A 16,886-nucleotide genomic window follows, 5' to 3' on the forward strand; every position below is an offset into this window, starting at 1 on the left:
CTACAGAGAAAAAATAGACGAATTAACCTAGAGAGAGAAAATGATGAATTTGGGGGAAAAGTGATATCCGGCCTGAATTTAAAAATCAAAAAATGCATAGTTGTTCCAAATCTATTTAAAACTAAAGATTAAAAATCAGATCTCGAATCAAAATCAAAATGCAATGCTAATTTCATTTCAAAACAACTTCAAGGGCATGTATATTTCGCCCATGCCTTGGCGTTTTAGAATCGTTCAAGAAGAAATTCAAAGCACAAATCAGAAACTTATAATTTTCAATGATGAATCTAGATGTGTCGACTTCCAATACAATTCTTGTGTCCTTCTTGGCCAAATCTTTGGGGAGAACTTCAAAAAGTGAATTTTGCCTTCTTCGTGACCTCTATTTAAAAATCCAATCATAGAGGGGGAAAAGACAAACATGCCCTCAATTTCAGCTCAATTGGACATCTGGATCTCAAGATATCATCATTTTACTAGCGTTTAATCATGGCCGTTGGATCATTTAATTACTTTAGAAAATTGGTTTTTTCTCATTGGCTGATGGCTCTTTTCCTTGTTTTCACCACCCTCGGATCACATTATGACACGTCATTGTGCACGTCTACAGTGCGCAATCAGTGCTGCAAGATCGAGACAAACTGCACTTTTTGTATGGTTAAAATCATGCCACGTCGCCTAATAAGCCCTCTCTTTAAATAAAAAAAAAAAGAATAAGGAGGTGAAGTTACCAATTTTTTTAATTCACGCATCGTCAATTTCCCCGTGCATTTAGTGCACGCAGCGAATCGACGCCTCATGTATTAAGTACAATGTGAATCATTTTCTTAATATAGACGCACGTGTATCGAGTAGCGCGTGCATTAAATGCACGCGGCTAACCGATACCGATCCACGCGCATTGATTAACCTCATCTTATCATTGCACGGAAAGTGAATGAAGAAAACAAAATGAGGAAATATACCTTTTCCTTGCTGCCCGCGCCACGTAGTTCCGTGCAAAGCAATGATTTTCTCATGATGGCATCGCGCATTGCGATGCCATAGTGAGTCAATGAAACATTTAGATTAATGCATCCAATCATCCACCCGTGCATAACGTGGATGCCATGTGATTTATAAATGAATAAATAAATAAATATTATTCTAAAATGCTAAATAAATAAAAATATATTTTTTAAATTTGGAAAAATCATTTCCTGGCTATATAATTGCAAAAAATTATATAAAAATAAGAAAAAATCCCCAAAATTAGTAAAACCCTTACCTACCTTTAGCCAAGTATTCGAAGCCCTGTAAAAAATATTTCTTCAATGAAATGAGGTTAAATACCATGTAAACAATACTAAAATTTCAAACTAATCATAAAATCAAGCTTTAAGTTATTTATCTCCATTTATATATGATAACATGCAAATATGGCCATTAAAACACATAAATATAATCTAATATTCATCACTTAAACATTATAATTTGCAACTTATCATACCCCCCCCACTTAAATCATTGCTCGTCCCTTAGCAATGTACCATTGTTACTTTAGATGACTTCTTTATGGATTAATCCTCATTCATCCGCATGAAGTGTTAGAGATATCAATAACATGCTCAAAAATGGAGATAGATAACTTACACATTGTTTATGTTTGGTGTAGATGTTTGTCATTTGAAATACATGGCAGAGTTTTTTGTTATTTTCAGATAATTTTGGACATTTTTCCAAGAATAAAGTATATCTTCAAAAATTTTTACATAGTATGGAGTCGAGTGCTGAAAATTTGTCACAACAAACAAATGACGTTGTGCCGCCCGTGGGGGCTTACGGTGAGGTTAGGAACGTCCGTCAATGTTGGAGTCAAAATTTGAGGAAGCCACCTAGAGCAAAAATATTCGAGTACTTCACGACAGCGGAAGACTCAAAGTACATATGTGAACTTTGTCATGCTATAAACCCTCCAATTAGATGCTATCTACAACGACCTAAAGATGGGAGCACACATGTTTTTTGGCAAAATTTGTTAATGGTTCATCGAAAGATACACAATGAACGGAAAGGTATACCTTCTTCGCAACGTTCTGTTGCAGAGGTGTTTTTGAATTTGTCATCGACGAAGTAGTATTTCACCAGAATAACTCCGGAGGCGAAGAGACAAGAAATTTTACCGCTTATTGCCCGTAGTGCGTTGCCTTGGTCCTTTGCCGATACCGAGCAATTCCAAAGGGCATGGAGATTTCGAGTTGAGCTCAACATAAAGATGTATGGACGATGGGCTATTAAGGAGACCGGTAGGACAGTATACACTCCACTAAAATCAGCCATAGCGAATAGGTTTAATGACGTCCACTGTGTGGCCCTCACAGTAGATGCCTGGACTACTCCAAATGGCTATTCGATGTTGGGCGTAACCGGCCATTGGGTCGATGCAGAATGGAAACTTCAAGAGCAAGTGCTTGGCCTACGTCATATCAAAGACAAGCACAATGGGGAGACGATGAGCGAAGTCGTCATTGAGGTCGTTGAAGATTTTAACCTTGAATTGAAGGTGTGATAACCATTCCAATAGCAACTTGTTATTACTCATAACTATTTTGGAATGCGTATCTCAATGTTGAAAAACATCCAGATTTCTATAATCATCACCGACAACGCTGCGAACAACACAACTATGATGGACTTTCTGGCGATAAGCTTGCGTGCTATGAATCCAGATTTAAGTTGTAATCGACACGTGCTATTAGTGTTTGCCCGTCCGATATCCGTCCGATATCCGGTATCGGACAACCGATATCCGATATCCGGAAAAAAATGGGACGGTTCCGGATATCGGATATCGGATATCGGGCGATATCCGTCTATCAGGGGTTAGATGGATATCGATATCCGATACGGGGAGGTGAGGACGAAGACGGTACCGGATACCGGATATCGGAATACCGATATCCGGATATCAGTTTCGCGATATCCGGTATCAGATACCGGTTTCGGTAAAATAATCATTTATCTCGCTTAGTTTAACTTAGTTACATTATTATAAGTAGATTTCAATGTGTATTTTATGCCTGTTATTATAAAGTAACAATTTTTTTTTATCTTTCCATATGGGATAAAGGGATTCCGAGTTTACCACAAAACCCAGAATCCCTTTATCCCATATGGAACAAATAAAGAAACGTAATCTGTATATAATGACTTGGATATATAATCAAATAACTATTTCTTCTAGTGCCCTTTGCCAACGCTAACTCTGAGAAATATGAAATGTCATACGCACATATTTTTAGAGGAACTTATTACTCGTGCTTCTCATATTTTTAAAGAGCGAGGCATGAAAAGCTAGAGAGAGAGGGAGAGAGGGAGGGGGAGGGGGAGAGAGAGAGGGCAAGAACGAGAGAGAGAGAGAGATAGAGGATGAGAGAGAGACTGAGAGAGAGGGAGAGGGCAAGAACGAGAGAGAGAGAGGACGAGAGAGAGACTGAGAGAGAGGGGACGAGAGAGAGACTGAGAGAGAGGGAGAGGGCAAGAACGAGAGAGAGAGAAAGAGGACGAGAGAGAGACTGAGAGAGAGGGAGGGCGGGAACGAGAGAGAGAGAGAGGAGAACGAGAGAGAGAGAGGACGAGAGAGAGACTGAGAGAGAGGGAGGGCGGGAACGAGAGAGAGAGAGAGAGGGGAGGGGAGAACGAGAGAGAGAGGGAGAGAGGGTATACGATGCGGATATCAAAAACCGATATCCGCATCCGATATCCGATACCGTCATCTGTCCCCCTGAGACGGGAGACGGATCACGGTATCGGACGGATACCGGTATCGGATATCGTCACTGTAGCAACCGATATCTGATACCGATATCCGGTATCTGGATATCGAAAAAACCGGATACCGGAAATTTCCGGTACCGGCATCCGTCCAGCATCCGTCCCGATACCGGTATCCAGTACCGGCTTCGGGACGGGCGAACACAACGTGCTATGTGTTGCACACGTCTTAAACGTGATCGTGTAGGCGGGTTTAAAAAGCCTATGTGGAACACCCAAGGAAACATAGATGTCTGTGTTTGACGAAGTCAGATATCCCATCGACACATCGTATGGACGCACCTGCACCTCCCTAGGCCGTGGCCTTAGTTCGTGAACTAGTGAAGTCTATTTCTCGCTCTTTCCAAAGGAGGGTAGACTACCTGCAGATATCCAAGAATTTTGCGATGCCAAACAACAATAAGGTGCTGATGGACTGCCAGACAAAGTGGAACTCAACGTACACTATGCTGCAAAGTGCCATAGATAAGCGAGAGGTTCTTGATAAGATGGCGCGTGTGCTCATTTTGATGAGCACGAAGAATTATAGCTTACAGGTAGATGAGTGGTTGATGTTGGAAGATTTTTGCAAAATCTTAGAAGTCTTTCTCAAAGTAACAAACTTCATAAGTAGTTCCAAGGTTGTTACTGCAACAATGGTGCTTGTGGTGATCAAGACTGTATCAAACCACCTCAACGATGTCGTCGACAGATTTGATAGGGATGATATATTTGCAGTGATGAACATGTTACCAAAGTCACAGAGGGAATCTATCTAGGACGCATGCGTGGCCATGAAGATAAAATTTGAAAAATATGAGAGTACCATACGCCGCAATGAATGCATCGCAGCAACATCGCTTCTTGACCCAACAACAAAAAGGGCTCTCATAGATTTTCAAACCCTTGAAGACTCTGTTGCGTATCTGCAATCTTGGCTACATACTTAATTAAATACTGATGAGCATCCTGATTGAATTGAGATGGATGAGGCTGGAGGTGGTCAGCAGCTTACTCTTGCAATTGCGAAGACAATAAAAGAGGCCGAAGCTAGCATTAAATCCAAGCCAAAAGCAAGACCTGAGCAGGAGTTGGATGCCTACCTCAACGAGCCCCTTACTCAAGAAGGTGAAACCCTCTTAAATGGTGGATGGTAACTGGTGTCCATGCTTACCCACATCTTGCAAAGTTAGCCATGGAGTACCTCTCCGTGCCAGCAACAAGTACACCATCAGAGCGTCTCTTCTCAGTCGGTGGTAATGTTGTCACGCCTCAACGATCGAACTTGGACGTCGAGAGTATTGAGATGTTGTGCGCCTTACAACCCAATCCGGCAACATCATCAACGTTTCTTAATCCAAAAACACAGACGAGGTAATTAGTTTTTTAATTAATTTTAGATTTTTTATTTTATATGTTACGTTACTTAAGACCGTTACTGCAGCATCCTTCCTTGAGGGAGGCTTGATTCTCGACCGTCGTTGAGAAATTATTCAAGGTTTGCTCTATGGACATTTCTTTCCGGCACGGTTTGAACACGATCTTGTTATATCTCTCAATCTCTGAATTGCTATCTGTTACAATTTTCTTCATGCTACAAACGATGATGACGATGAAGATGATGATACTGCAGGATGATGAGGATAATGACTTAAGCTTCACGTCGTCACCAGCGTGAGACTCATCGCTGGGCCACTAGGAGGACGATGACGAAGATACCGGGATGATGACATCGTAAGATATTCTTCACGGCACCAAGATGATGATGATATTTTTATGTTGTGCTATTTTAATGTATCAAATTTTAAACCTCATGCATTGACAGTATCTTTACACTACCTTCGTTTTTTTTACTTTTCTTCTTGTTCCTTCAAAATAGTGTATCCTTCCACATTCATGAACTTTGCATTACTGTTCAAATCTTTGACTCGTCAAATATTGCAGGCTAGACTTCTCTCGTTAAATATTACAGCTTCCAGCTCTCGCATGACTTATTCTCTCATCTCCCCCTCAACTGGCAATAATATAACCTCTTCGTTCTGATGTCGGACGTCGTCTAGGACGCTGTCTGGTCGACACCGAATATCATAGTTCGGTGCCGATAAGGGATGATGGTGTCGAACATCGATGGTGTCATTGTCTGACTGATAAACCCTAATGGGGTGATGTAACTACGATGCAAGTATGAATGTCCTACGTGTCGTACATGCAGGTGCCAACTTGAGGGAGACACCAAGCTCGAAGCTTGGACGGGGTTGCTGGTTGACGGCTATGGCATCCTCTCGAACCTTGTCGGAACGACGAAGGCATCTACGACCGAACGGATTCTATCCGTAGGGCTCGTATGAAGCGGACGTACTCGTCCGTACCGATAAGACACTCACAGAGTCGTAGATTTCTCTCAAAATTTCTCTCACCTACCTAGCCTGAGTGGGGTGGAGTCAAATCGAATTTATACTGCAAAATGTAAGTAACGAGCGACAGGAGAGGACAGCGTACCTAGTCGGTGGGCTCGTGGTGCAGAATTCGTCGACAGTCGGCGTCGGACGAAGCGTGTGTGGCGGAGAGGAGCCGAAGAGCGGACGGCGGCTCGATGGGCGATGATGATGCTGGTGAGTAGATAAAGGTCAGAGGAGAAGGGAGTACGATAGGGCCGCGCGGCAAACCGGCTCAAGCATGATTCTGACTCGAACACGCCCCGTTGGACGGACGGGTGCGTGCGGGTTCAGGAAGGCGACGCGAGCAATGCCTCTCGGCACGTCAGCACACGTAGGGTGGTCCGCGGGCAGAGATCGAGAGTGGAGGCAAAAGACGTGGGACCTGATGTGCGGTAGTCTCAAGTTGACTTGGGAGCGTGGAGGGCAGCGCTGGTCATCAGGGCGAGCGCCAGCTATCGGCAGCGAGGCTCACAGGCTAAGGTAGACTACAGGTCCTTCGTCCCGCGGGCAGAGAATCGTCAACAATTTCTGAAGGTCTCGACCAGTGATGAGTAGTCGCTGGCGCCGTCCAGATAGTCTGAAATCCCAGATCACGAGCAGTTGATCAGAATCTGCCAACCCGGTTATCGAATTCAGCAATCGCGACTGATGCTCAGTGTGGGCACCGTGCGTGGACCGTCGCGAGCGGCGGGTACGTCCGCCTGCATGAGAGCCTGAAATTGGTATCCGCCGATGACTCTGGCATGACGGGGAGTTGTTTGCCGCGAGTGCGGCAGAGCTGACTGCCTTGGCTGTGTGGTACCGTCCCAGAGAGTTGTCCACAGATTGATCGCACACGCAAAGGCGGAGAGCCCGTGCGGCGAATTAGACCACCGTAGGAATCTTGTTCGCTCTTCCTGCGGTGGAATACCAGAAGGGAGACGGGGGGACGGGGGGGGGGGGGGCAGGGTCAATTGCGTGCGCCGGTGGAGGAGCCGATGCGAGCGAATTCGACCGCCGTTGAATCCCGTTGCTCTTCTTCCTGCAATGGAATGCCAGGGGCGTGAAGATCCAGCCTCAGCCGTGAGAGTTGATCACCCAAGGGGAAGGGCAAAGACGCTCATGATCTGAGTAGGAGATTAAGGGGGAAGGGAATTTGAATTCCTCCCCCAATTCTTCCTTCTTCTCACCTCGTTCCCTCTTCCTCCTTCCTCTATGTTCTTCTCTTGAGCGAGGAAGGGAGACCAAGACAGAACAAACACACGAAATTTTCAACTTCTTCCTGGTCTGCCTCCTTTAGGACACCCCCTCTTCCCTTATAAAGGGGAGAGGAAATTGGGCCCGCAAATTGGGTCAACCAAAGGAAAAAAAAGGGTCCATTAAGGGGGCCCTTATATAATGGGCCCCCCATCACAAAACAATGGGGGAATTAAAAATAAAAGAAGGAAGAGAAACAAGGGAAAAGGGTCAAAGGAAGGCCCCTCTCCCTTGAAGATAAAATGATGGACGGACGAAACGCGTTGCGAATGTGACGAAAACACAACAACGAGAACGGGAAAACATAAAACACGAGAAAGACAAAGAAAATAAAATGCAATAATTCGAACATCTCTTCACCCTATCTTCGACGACGGTGTTGGCGACGCGGACGACGTCGTCGACGATCTTCGATGGCGTGCACCATCATGTTCATTGCGGAGAAAGAATAAATTTTCTCCGTCAACTTCTCTATGAATTTTCTCCGTCAACTTCTCTATGTTGGTCATTTATCCACCAACAATTGAGTTGTCATTAGTACCAATGTATGGTTTGCATAAATAATCATCTACTTCAACTCTTTTTGTGTTTTATAATATTGTTCTGCTTCTTTATTTAGGTTTCTTATTGCAAGCATTATTTATATGTGTTTGCCAATTGTAGAAGGCATATAAGTGTTTGGTCGCTTGAAGTTGACAATTTGTGTGTTCATTCGAATTCTGTAAATTTTGGATACTCTAATGTTTATAACCAACATGACTAATATGATCACGACAAGGAAAATAGGTTTTATTGAAATAAATAATTTCCAAATAATTTTAAAAAACAAATGTGGGCATTTATCTTTGAATACAATTTATCCTTAGTAGTCCCCTTCATTTGATTCCCAGGTCGTGTGGTTTTGTCATCGGTTGAGGTTCTTTGCAATCACTCCTCAGACTTGAATCGCCCATTCAGTGTTTGAAAATGAACTCGAATGTGAGAATACGATCGGATTACCTTGACTTCATTCATCCCCGCCAAGAACTTGAATCCCTATACTTAAATTTAAGTTCGCGAACCAAAAGCTAGGAGCACAGAATGCAATCGGATTACCTTGTAGAAGCCATCTGCGGAGGTCAATTCTCATGGATACTCAAATCTAACCCACCACGAGTGTCTTCTTACACCTGTTATCGAATCAAATAAGATAGAACAGAAAGAATCCGCCAAAATGTCTGGGAGACGGATTCAACGGAGAGGCGCATACACCCTTTTTGCATTTTAATGTTTGGATTTAGTCGTCTTCTCCTTGTGGTGTTCGCCAAAAATTCTGGGAGATGGATTCAACGGTGGATAAGTCACTCGTTGGTTGACATTCTTATCGCGGTCTGTGAAGCTCAGGGTTCTACCAGGAAGGGGTGTTGTTGACAGAATATCGTGGTCGACGGCAGTGGAATGACTGGGAACATCATGGAAGGGCGGCCTCTTGCCCAGAAAAAGATTACCAACACTCAGGATCCGCTCACCAAACAAGAACTCTGAGCTCATTGTGTTGGAATTCAATTTTTGATGTGGGCTACAACCGTTGGTTTTCTTAACGGTTGCAACCTTTGGCATTCTTCATTGGGAAGAATAGTGAGTTTAAGTGGGAGTTTGTATGAAGGGTTCTTAATGTGGACATGTATACATTTTCTGCAGAATTAAAGTTTTTTTTATTGTCCATTTTGTTTATAAGATCTCCATAAAGTGGGACTCGTATAAAATTTAATCTATGTCATTCTACATTATAGCATTAGTGATTGTGATGGCTGAATTGCGCGATAATGTGATGAAAGCTGTTCAGTCCTATGCTAAATATGTTGATGGACGAGATGAACATTTGTACTTTGACAAGTAGTAACCGTTTGAGCTCATTAAAGGTGGAAAGTCATGGTGTGTAGCCCAAGTGGGAGATTGTTGGAATTCAATTTTTGATGTGGGCTACAACCGTTGGTTTTCTTAACAGTTGCAACCTTTGGCATTCAGCAGTTGCAAGCTCTTGATGGAGGGGCTTGCAACTGCCACCCTTTGGAATCCCTTGGGATCCTATTTAAGGGGTTTCGGGTCCCCTTGATCCCCCATCGAGAGAGTCCTCGAGGTGCCATCGTCCTAAGGAAGAAACTCGTCGGTGAAGGATCAAGAAGGACCCTCCACCCTCAAGAAGAAAAGAAGAAGGAGATTCATCAATGGAAGGTATGTTTTAAGTTATTGATCTGTCAAGTGGTATCAGAGCATGATAGGTCGACGAAAATCGATCACTCTGAGTGATGATCTTCATCGTTTTGGATCTCCATAATCCGTTTCCGCATTGAGTTTTCGCAGCTTTCGTTTCGTTTTTTTTTTTGGGAAGACGAAGGCTATTATGGTTTATAATATATTAAATATACCCATTTTCGTAAAATGATGGTGGCTGGGTTGGTTAAGGTGTTTGAGGGAATGGTGGGTTGGGGGAGGTCGTGTGTTCAAGCCCCCCCCTCCTGCATCAATTTTTCTTCTTTTTTTAAAAGGAACTGAAAATATAGCCCATTAACAAAGGTCCATCCGAATTGGGCTTCATGAAAGGGCATAAGGTCATCTTCAAAACCATCCCAAAACAATTTTTTTTCTTTTCTTTGGAAATATATATGACATTTTTTTTAATGCTCATATTGGCCTTATAATAGTGGCCCACTAGAGTTTATATCGGCATAGAAAAGGTTGAATGCAACATTGAAATATTTCCAAAATAATATTTTGTTTAAATTCTTTTATGTTAAAATGACATCCTTGTTATTTTTTAAAGTCTTTTCTTTTTTTTAATTCATGCAAATATATCCTAACCCAAAGGAGAGGAAATATTTGGCAGAATTTATTGCACACTAGGTCACTAAAATTTGAAATGGATCTAGTATTTTCGCATGCAATGTGATGGCTATATCAACCTTAGTTATTTTTTAAAATACTAAGATAAAGAAATGATTTTGTTCATGCAAGCACTTATTGGCCCAAAGGAAAATGAGTGCTTGGCCGAATGTAAGCCATGTTCATGATAGAAAATTTAACGATCATTATGTGTAAATGATCAGGATAAGTCATCCCAAAGGAGATCTTACCAATGATTATTTATGATTGTTTGAATTTAACTATCTTACGAAGTGGATCGCTCACAAGTTGATTATCATCCAAAGAAGAAATTGATGTTGCATTTGATTGCTTGTGCCAAATTTCACAATTTGGTGTTGACGTAAATTTTGATTACGTTCTTATGTGAGTTTATTTATTCTTTGTATTTAGGCTCAAAATCTTCTGATATTTGCACGAATTTGAATTCCATTCCTATGTTAAGTGGTGCAAACTTTAAGAAATGGAAGGAATTCTTATCATTGTACTTGGGTGCTTTGGATCTTGATTATGCCCTCCGGAACGCACAACCACCGGCCATAAAGGAATCTTCTTCTCCTGAAGAAAAGAAGGCCCATGAAATATGGGAAAGGTCCAATAGGATGTGCTTAATGGTAATCAAGTGCACCATTCCTGAATCCCTAAGGGACACCTTAGCGGAAGAGGCAACAGATGCCAAAATTCTCATTCAAGAAATTGAGAAACGGTATCATAAAGAAGATAGAGCTGAGATTAGTACTCTCATGAATCGCCTTACGAATATGAAGTATACAGGAAAAGGCAATATACGAGAGTACATTATGGAAATGTCTCACATACGTTCCAAATTAAAGGGATTAAACTTGGAACTTCCGGAGGAATCCATTGTTTACATGGCTTTAAACTCTCTCCCGCATCAATTCAGTCAATTTAAGGTGAGCTATAATTGTCAAAAGGATCCATGGTCCTTGAATGAGCTCATCTCGCATTGTGTGCAAGAGGAAGAGAGACTTAAGTCAGAACAATGTGAAAGTGCTCATCTTACAGTTGCTTCTTTTGACAAATCTAAGGATAAGGGAAAAAGGAAGGGCAAACAAATTGCTGGCGTTCCACCTAAAAAGAAGCTGCATAAGGAGATGCGTTGCTTCTTCTGCAAGAAAGGTGGACACATGAAGAAAGACTGTGCCAAGCGCATAGAATGGTTCAAGAAGAAAGGTATTTTTATTTCTTATGTTTGTTCGGAAGTTAACTTAGCTTCTGTACCAAGGTACACTTGGTGGGTAGATTCTGGAGCCACTACTCATGTGAGTGTATCCTTGCAGGGCTGCCTCAGCCATCGCAAACCGAATAACGGTGAAAAGTTCATCTATCAAGGTGACGGGAAAGCGAAGGAGGTTGAAGCCGTTGGAGTCTTTAAAGTCATTTTTAAAACTGGTTATCATTTGCTTTTAAATCAGACCTTTGTTGTGCCATCTTTTGGATGTAACTTAATATCCGTTTCAGTATTGGACAAATCTGGTTACAATTGTTCATTTGGGGATGGAAAATTTGGTCTTTAGAAGGATTCTGTACTTCTAGGTACAGGAAATTTAGGAGCTTATGATAATTTGTATTTGGTTGACACTAAAGTCTCTTCGGAATATTCCTTTCAATTAAGTACGGTTGGTACAAAGCGAAAGTTGGGTGATGAGATTTCATCATTTTTGTGGCACAAAAGGTTAGGCCACATTTCTCAAAAGAGAATTGAAAGGCTTGTGTCCGATGGAATTCTTAATTACATAGATTTTAAGGATTTTGGCACCTGTGTCAAATGCATTAAGGGAAAACGGACAAATATTAGAAAATATGGTTCATATCGAGCTTCAGACGTCTTGGAATTGATTCATACTGAGATTTGTGGTCCATTTCCTATACCCTCTTGGAATGGCCAACAGTATTTTATCACTTTCATTGATGATTATTCTCGATATGGTTACTTGTATCTCATTCATGAGAAATCTCAAGCCATTGACGTGTTCCAAAACTTTAAGGTTGAAGTTGAAAATCAACTCAACAAAAGGATTAAGGCCATTAGATCTGACCGTGGTGGAGAATATTACGGCAGAAATGATGGATCGGGAGAACAACGTCTAGGACCTTTCGCTAAATATTTGGAAGAGTGTGGGATAGTCCCTCAATACACGATGCCAAGATCTCCTAGCATGAATGGTGTTGCCGAGAGACGAAATCGTACACTCAAGGATATGGTAATAAGCATGATGAGCCAGACTTCTTTACCTGAACCATTATGGGGTGAAGCGCTAAAGTCAGCAGTTTATTTGACTAATAGAGTACCAACAAAGGCAACAGAAAAAACCCCTTATGAGCTTTGGACGGGCAAAAGACCTAGTCTAAGACATTTACATGTTTGGGGTTGTCCTGCTGAGGCAAGACCTTATAAGCCTAATGAAAGGAAACTTGATTCTAGGACATTAAGCTGCCATTTCGTTGGATACTCCGAAACGATCCAGGGGATACAAATTTTATGATCCTACAACATGAACTATTTTTGAGACGGGGAATGCTATATTCTTTGAGGATGATGAGTTTGTGGGGGGAGATAAGGTTAGAACTATCGTCTTTGAAGAGGATTGTTTAACAATGCCTCCTATTGTTCACAACAATGCTCAAGATAAAGAAAAATCCCTTGACATTGGTGAAACAATAATTCCAGTACAAGATGATAATCAAGAATCCTCCAACCCTGGAATTCAAACTCAACAACCTCAAGAATCAATACCATTAAGGAGATCCACTAGAGAGAAAAAGAGAGCTATTCTGGATGACTACTTTGTGTATCTTCAAGAGCATGAAGTAGACATGAGCATCGAGGAAGATGACCCAATCAACTTCCATCAAGCCATGGAAAGCTCAGATTCTCAAAAGTGGATTGATGCCATGAAGGAAGAGATCAAATCCATGCATGATAATGGCGTTTGGGAACTTGTTCCACTACCTGATGGTGCAAAATCCATAGATTGTAAATGGATATTCAAGACCAAGAGGGAATCAAGAGGTAACAAGGAGAGACATAAAGCACGTCTCGTAGCCAAAGGATTTACTCAAAGGGAAGGTATTGATTACAAAGAGACTTTTGCTCCAGTTTCTTTAAAAGACTCTTTTAGAATAATAATGGCACTAGTTGCACATTACAATCTTGAGCTTCATCAAATGGATGTAAAGACCGCCTTTCTCAATGGAGACATTGAGGAGACGATATACATGAAGCAACCAGAGTATTTTGAGTCCAAAGATTCAAATAATTTGGTTTGCAAATTATGGAAATCCATTTATGGACTCAAGCAAGCTTCTCGTCAATGGCATCACAAATTCCATAAGGTTATCATTTCATATGGTTTTGAGATGAATAAAGTTGATAATTGTGTATATCATAAGTTCAGTGGGAGTAGGTACATATTTTTAGTTTTGTATGTGGATGATATTTTGCTTGCATGTAACGATATGGGATTATTGAGTAAAACCAAATCATTCCTGTCAAGGAATTTTGAGATGAAAGATCTCGGTGAAGCCTCATTTGTCTTAGGCATAGAGATATACCGAGATCGGACTCAAAATATTATGGGGTTATCACAAAAGACCTATATCGATAAAATCCTTAAGAGGTTTAACATGCAAAATTGCAAACAAGGAAATACCCCTGTATCAAGAGGAGACAAATTTTGTCTTAGTCAATGCCCAAAAAATAATCAGGAGGCAAAAGCAATGCATACTATTCCTTATGCATCAGCTATTGGAAGTATGATGTATGCCCAAGTTTGTACGCGTCCGGATATTGCATATATACTTGGAGTGCTTGGAAGATATTTGAGCAATCCAGGAATGGATCACTGGATAGCGGCCAAGAGAGTCATGCACTAGTTATAGAGAACTAAGGATTTCATGCTCACATATAAAAGGTCAGATCAATTGGAGATCATTGGATATTCTGATTCTGACTTTGCTGGATGCCAAGATTCAAGAAGATCCACGTCAGGTTATATATTTCTGTTGGCGGAATATATTGCTATGTATGAGGCATCTAATCATGGAGTATGGTTGAGGAATTTTGTCACGGGGCTTCGAATTCTAGATCGTGTCGAAAGACCGTTGAAGATATATTGTGACAATAAGTCAGCCGTTCTGTTCTCCAACAACAATAGGAGCTTGACAAAGTCTAAGCATATAGACATCAAGTACTTAATTGTCAAGGAAAGGATACAAAATGGAGAATTGTCTACACAGCATATTGGAACAAACTCAATGATTGCGGATCCGCTTACGAAAGGTGTACTGCCTAAAGTATTTATGGAGCATACTACTCACATGGGCATTCTTCATTGGGAAGAATAGTGAGTTTAAGTGGGAGTTTGTATGAAGGGTTCTTAATGTGGACATGTATACATTTTCTGCAGAATTAAAGTTTTTTTATTGTCCATTTTGTTTATAAGATCTCCATAAAGTGGGACTCGTATAAAATTTAATCTATGTCATTCTACATTATAGCATTAGTGATTGTGATGGCTGAATTGCGCGATAATGTGATGAAAGCTGTTCAGTCCTATGCTAAATATGTTGATGGACGAGATGAACATTTGTACTTTGACAAGTAGTTACCGTTTGAGCTCATTAAAGGTGGAAAGTCATGGTGTGTAGCCCAAGTGGGAGATTGTTGGAATTCAATTTTTGATGTGGGCTACAACCGTTGGTTTTCTTAACGGTTGCAACCTTTGGCATTCAGCAGTTGCAAGCTCTTGATGGAGGGGCTTGCAACTGCCACCCTTTGGAATCCCTTGGGATCCTATTTAAGGGGTTTCGGGTCCCCTTGATCCCCCATCGAGAGAGTCCTCGAGGTGCCATCGTCCTAAGGAAGAAACTCGTCGGTGAAGGATCAAGAAGGACCCTCCACCCTCAAGAAGAAAAGAAGAAGGAGATTCATCAATGGAAGGTATGTTTTAAGTTATTGATCTGTCACATTGGAGATGGAGGAAACGTAGAGAGCGAATTCCCTATCCTCATAGAAGCCAATGAGTTTATGTAAAAATTTAAGGTAAAAATTATACATTAATATTCTTGTCAACCGATAGTGTCATTCGTCGTTTCCATCATTGGTCATAAATGACAGGTGACCAATGACGAATGACGGACATCGGACCGTTCAGTCTTCCATCAATCGATGGGAACAAAATTGATGACGAAAATGAAATGACGGATGACGAAACCGTTATCCCTCCTCCATCTCTACCGGTGAGTAATAGCGTCCAACCGTCTAGGAGGTTTAATTCTCAAACGGTTGGCCGCAGATGATTAGTTTAACGTCCGAGGTGCATTGCAACCTCCAATTCCGGGATTGCCGACCTCAATCCTGGGGGTAACTGCTCGAAGTACGGTGCCGTTGCAGCAGAAACTTCAGAGGTTTGATGAAACGGCGAGTCCGCAAGACCTGAGCAGTCGATCTAGGTCAGGTGACTCCGTTCTGACCAGTTGGGGAGGGAACGGTGGTCCTGGCGGACGATTCAGTGGGCCACGCGGGCTTCTCCTTCTTCACCCGGCGAGGCTTCCAACCCTCTCCAAATCGTGATTTACTGACATCAGTTCTGACGTAGCTCTCGAACTATGGTGCCAGAGCAGCGAAAATTCCAGAGGTTTCATGAAACGGTGAATTAGGAAGTCTCGCGGTGGTTGATCTGGGATAGGAGGCTCAAATCCGACCGCCTGGGGGAGGAGAGTGAGCCGGCCACGCGGTCTTCACCTTCTTGAGGGCGTTAAAATTTTCCCCGTCCCTTTTGATTCCTCTGTCATCAGTTTCTATCGGCCCTGGATGGAGGCTTCACGACATTTAGCACGATCACCCAAGAGGGGAGGGGCGGCTCACCACCGTCAACCCAATCAGACAACCATAGCTGATGTCTGAGCGGCGTTTCCTCCCACGTCGACGGCGAAGCACAATTCCGACTTCACCCAAGCTGCCGACCTCAATTCCGAGATCGCCCAGATCTGGAAAATGGGAGCTGGTTTGCTCCATGGCTTCTGTCACAGGCGAGCTTCCCTGGGCCTGTTTCCCCTGTCTTCTCTGCTCACTCTTCTCCCACAACTCCCTCTTCCTCTGTATTCTTCTCTGAACGAGGGAGTGAGACCAGAAACGAAAATCAAGCAAGTCCTTGATTCTTCCTGGTCTGATCGTTTTAGGGCGCCTAATGGTCAACCAAAAAAGGGGGGACATTGGGTCCATCAGGGTGCCCTTATATAATGGGCCCCCCATTACAAATAAAAGTGGAAATTAAAAATAAAATGAAAAAGGGAAAAGAGACAAAGGAGGGGGTCCAAATGACTAAGTACCCCTTCCCATGACCACGAAAACACCGACACGGGACGCGTCGGAATGCGACAAAAACAAACTGACGAGTACGAAAAACACAAAATACAACTAAGAAGACGATGGAAAGCAAGATATGATAAACGAGCATATTCACCCTGTTGTCGACGACGGAGGCAGGCGACGCG

The 16,886-nt window shown here is 42.2% G+C and overlaps 1 protein-coding gene and 1 long non-coding RNA gene across 2 annotated transcripts; one reads left to right on the forward strand and one right to left on the reverse strand.

The window, feature by feature from the left end:
* Positions 1 to 1,710: 1,710 nt before the first annotated feature.
* On the reverse strand, positions 1,711 to 7,486 carry LOC144707022 (uncharacterized). The gene is made up of 3 exons (XR_013582385.1): positions 6,292 to 7,486; positions 4,096 to 4,175; positions 1,711 to 2,455 (listed from the first exon to the last, which is right to left on the reverse strand). It is a non-coding gene; the product is annotated as an uncharacterized LOC144707022 (long non-coding RNA).
* A 3,318-nt stretch (positions 7,487 to 10,804) lies between these two features.
* LOC144707097 (uncharacterized) lies at positions 10,805 to 11,407 on the forward strand (the record flags this gene model as incomplete). The annotated part of the gene is made up of 1 exon (XM_078580219.1): positions 10,805 to 11,407. A coding segment is annotated over exon 1 (603 nt), but the record flags the coding sequence as incomplete, so codon positions are not given.
* Between the last annotated feature and the right edge of the window lie 5,479 nt (positions 11,408 to 16,886).

The sequence above is a fragment of the Wolffia australiana genome, chromosome 8 (genome assembly GCF_029677425.1).
Source record: "Wolffia australiana isolate 7733 chromosome 8, ASM2967742v1".
NCBI lineage: Eukaryota > Viridiplantae > Streptophyta > Magnoliopsida > Alismatales > Araceae > Wolffia > Wolffia australiana.